Source organism: Peromyscus eremicus, chromosome 18, assembly GCF_949786415.1.
Source record: "Peromyscus eremicus chromosome 18, PerEre_H2_v1, whole genome shotgun sequence".
Lineage (NCBI taxonomy): Eukaryota > Metazoa > Chordata > Mammalia > Rodentia > Cricetidae > Peromyscus > Peromyscus eremicus.
In genome coordinates, this window is record NC_081434.1 from 21,168,473 (window position 1) to 21,172,051 (window position 3,579).

The following is a 3,579-nucleotide window of genomic DNA, read 5'->3' on the forward strand; positions in this document are numbered from 1 at the left end:
TTATATCCATCTTAAGGATAGACTATAGGAAACTGAGATGTTAAGTTGGAGCAAATTCCTTTTAAGTTTTTCCCCACCCCAACTCCAGGGCCACATCTTGCCTTCTTTTCCTCTCCTGCTTCTGTCCTTCTGTCGAAGTAATTAATAATTCTAGATTTAAATTCAGTGAGAAGAGGTAGAATTATTAGCGGAGTGATCAGGACACTATTTTAATTATTTGAGTAATAATGCTATGTGACTCCCCTGTTCAAAAATTAACTTTTCAAGTTGTCTTCTATGTATAAGAGACAGCACAGCATGTAGCTAAAAACGAAAGCTAATTTCCACATGAAAAGCTAGACTGGACCCTGAAGCTCACCAGCCTACAGTCTACAGTCTTAATCTTGGTGACCAGACAGCTGGTGGAAATTGAATGAAATAACACAATTTAAGTATTGCATTCTCCTTTTTCTCCCTAACGTTTTCTACCACCCCAGAGTCTAACGATGGTTCTCTGGCTTGATAAGGAATTACACAGCTACACGGCAACAAATACGCAAAACCAGCCAAAATTGCTCCAATGTAACATTCAAAGTTCAGGTCTCAATGGAGGTGTGGAAGAGCTACCTTCCAGAATAAACAAAACATCTTGGATTAAATCTTCAACTAATTCCTAAATTATATGATAGTGATTTTTACATTGCTCTTTTCTTTTAATTTAGTTTAGTTTTTGAAAAGGGAAGCCATAGGGAATATAGCCTATTAATCATCAGTGTTTGAGGTAGAATAAGACCTTATACTTTGTGTCCAGTTTTGCAGGCACTGACTATTAAAGTATGGCTTTTGTTCCAAAAGCTACTTGTTGATAGTGGAAGTATGTCTTCCATAATTCTCAGGAAGGATAGAAAATCAAAGAAAGAGGAGCAAGGGGTTAGGAAAAAAGAGACTAGCCAAGGAGAGAGAGGAGAAAACACCAGCTGTAGCTTACTCACCTTGTAAAGCTTAGCCCCCAACCACATTTTATACTATGTGTGATAACTAATGTTCACTGCACAGCTACATGCTGCATAAATCTTATGTCTGATAATATTGTATTGAACCCTTACTTAACTGGATAAAGCAACCACTGTCATCTTGCAGTAGTTCAAATAGCCGTTATCCATAGACACAGAAATGGAACTCAACCCAGCTAGGTCGGAAAGTGAGTTCTTTGAAATCTGGGAGCCGTCTACACACATCTTTGCACTGGGAACCACATGTGTATGTGCTGGAAGTGCCATAAAAGACATTGATTTCATTACATCTGCCTTGGCTGCTTCCCCTGTCATCTGAATCCTAGCAAACCACTTTAGTGGAGTCAGTGAATAGTGAGAATGTGAAGAAAAATCCGTGCAGAGCAAGAGCACTTGGAATGAGGCCAAAGACACACATGAAATATCAAGCAACTGTTGTGTGGCTTGTTTTTAACAACAAAGATGTTAAGTGGGTTGTTACACGTATTTTATCTTTCTTGTAGCTCACTCCTAACTTTATATGCTATTGCTCCAACTGGGAAAGGAAGCAGAATTCAGATTTTAGTCACCACTCTCTAAAATAACATTGGTAGCCAAGGAAGGTCACTATGAAAGAATCCCGAGTCATTTCATAGAATAGCATGGGATGTGAGCACCCTTCGGCCACCCCCGCAACTCCCACCTCATCTGACAGACTTAGTAAAAAGAGAGGAAAGAGACTATTTACCTGCTTCTATTGAGGCTGAGGCCTGAAAGTCATGTGTAACCTTTGAAGGACTGGTCATGGTTTTAATCATAGGGATAGCATCTTTTTGACAGGCAGAAGAGAGAAAAGAGCCGAACCACACTGGAAATATTAATGAGGCTATTTTGGAGCAATGGCTATTGCCTATGAAATCCCTCATCATGAGTCTATACTTAGAATTCAGATGAACCCTGGAGGGAGGGGGACCGGGCAGGCTTAATCCCCAGTTGTTTTGAAGTTGCCTAGTTAGCAGGTTAGTGTCTAAACTGTCCAAAATAGGAAGCACTGAATGTTTTGGTGATGTGACTCTCTCTGTGTATTTTGTTTTAACCTGCTTGTCGTGTAGACTGTCACATCACTCTGAGAGGTGACATTTCTCCTTTTTTTTTTTTTTTCTTTCAAACTAGATGTTCTAGTGAGCGCTAGCTGTAATCACTTTGGGAGACTGATAGTCCATGACAGCTAAAAGTTGGATTGAGTTTCAGGAGCTACTATATATAAAGCTGGGTTGACTTATGTCACCGCACTAATTAAATGCCATCTGGGTGGCTCCTCTGGGTTTTTGAGTCCATCACCCGGTTCAGATCAGTCAGAGGCCAAGGAGGAGAACATGATGATGGACCTTTTCGAAACTGGCTCCTATTTCTTCTTCTTAGATGGAGAAAATGTGACTCTGCAGCCATTAGAAGTGGCAGAGGGCTCTCCTTTGTATCCAGGGAGTGATGGTACCCTGTCCCCTTGCCAGGACCAAATGCCCCAGGAAGCCGGGAGCGACAGCAGTGGCGAGGAACATGTGCTGGCACCTCCGGGCCTGCAACCTCCCCACTGCCCCGGCCAGTGTCTGATCTGGGCCTGCAAGACTTGCAAGAGAAAATCTGCCCCCACAGATCGGCGGAAAGCCGCCACCCTGCGCGAAAGGAGGAGGCTAAAAAAAATCAACGAGGCCTTTGAAGCCCTGAAGCGCCGGACTGTGGCCAACCCCAACCAGAGGCTGCCCAAGGTGGAGATTCTGCGGAGCGCCATCAGCTACATCGAGCGTCTGCAAGACTTGCTGCACCGGCTGGATCAGCAAGAGAAAATGCAGGAGCTGGGCGTGGACCCCTACAGCTACAGACCCAAGCAAGAAATTGTAAGCCCAGATGCTGCCAGGGCAGGGAAATGTAAAGACTGATTAAATGCCTTCCTGAGGCCTTAACCTCCACCTGCTTGTCCCCCTACCCCAACCCCGCCCTGTTCCCCCTCTAATGAACCCCCAGTGACCCAAGAAGACCCAGTCCCTGCCCTAAGCAGGAAATGCGGTCCGGCTCAAGGAAGCAGGGGAGACACCCCCAAGCTTCCTCCTCCCCCTCTCCCGGAATTTGTTTCTTTCCTAATCTGTTGCTTTGGGTTGTTTTTTTTTTTTTTTCTTCTCCAGCTTGAGGGTGCAGATTTCCTGCGCACCTGCAGCCCCCAGTGGCCAAGTGTTTCGGATCATTCCAGGGGGCTCGTGATAACTGCTAAGGAAGGTAATGTAAAGTAAAGGGCACTGGGCTGCACTGGAAGCCTCCAGCTCAGCACCCGGATGCTCTGGCCGAACAGAGAGCGCTCAATGCGAGCTCAGAGATACACGAGGCCAAAGTCCGGTCCGGGATGCAGTCCTCTTGCACGGCCTCAGTGGCCCTTTTTGCGGGACACAGCCGCGGGTTGCTATGTGCGCTGTCTGTGTTTGTTTCCCTGTGCTTAGGAGGAGCAAGCGTGGATGCCCCAGCCACTAGCAGTCTTCAGTACCTTTCGTCTATCGTGGACAGTATTTCCTCGGAAGAACACAAACTCCCCAGCGTGGAGGAGGTGGTGGAGAAGTAA

The 3,579-nt window shown here is 45.6% G+C and overlaps 1 protein-coding gene across 1 annotated transcript; it reads left to right on the forward strand.

Annotated features, from left to right (window-relative positions):
• The first annotated feature begins 2,347 nt into the window (after positions 1 to 2,347).
• Myf6 (myogenic factor 6) lies at positions 2,348 to 3,579 on the forward strand. Its single transcript, XM_059245721.1, has 3 exons — positions 2,348 to 2,866; positions 3,152 to 3,242; positions 3,461 to 3,579. Exons 1-3 carry the CDS (start codon positions 2,348 to 2,350, stop codon positions 3,577 to 3,579), a joined length of 729 nt encoding a protein of 242 aa, XP_059101704.1.

Bases quoted from the DNA above. Each gene is read 5' to 3' on its own strand.
- Myf6 (XM_059245721.1), top strand. From the start codon at position 2,348: ATGATGATGGACCTTTTCGAAACTGGCTCCTATTTCTTCTTCTTAGAT. The intron at 2,867-3,151 runs GTAAGCCCAGAT...TTTCTTCTCCAG, and splicing joins ACAGACCCAAGCAAGAAATT to CTTGAGGGTGCAGATTTCCT. The intron at 3,243-3,460 runs GTAATGTAAAGT...CCCTGTGCTTAG, and splicing joins CGTGATAACTGCTAAGGAAG to GAGGAGCAAGCGTGGATGCC.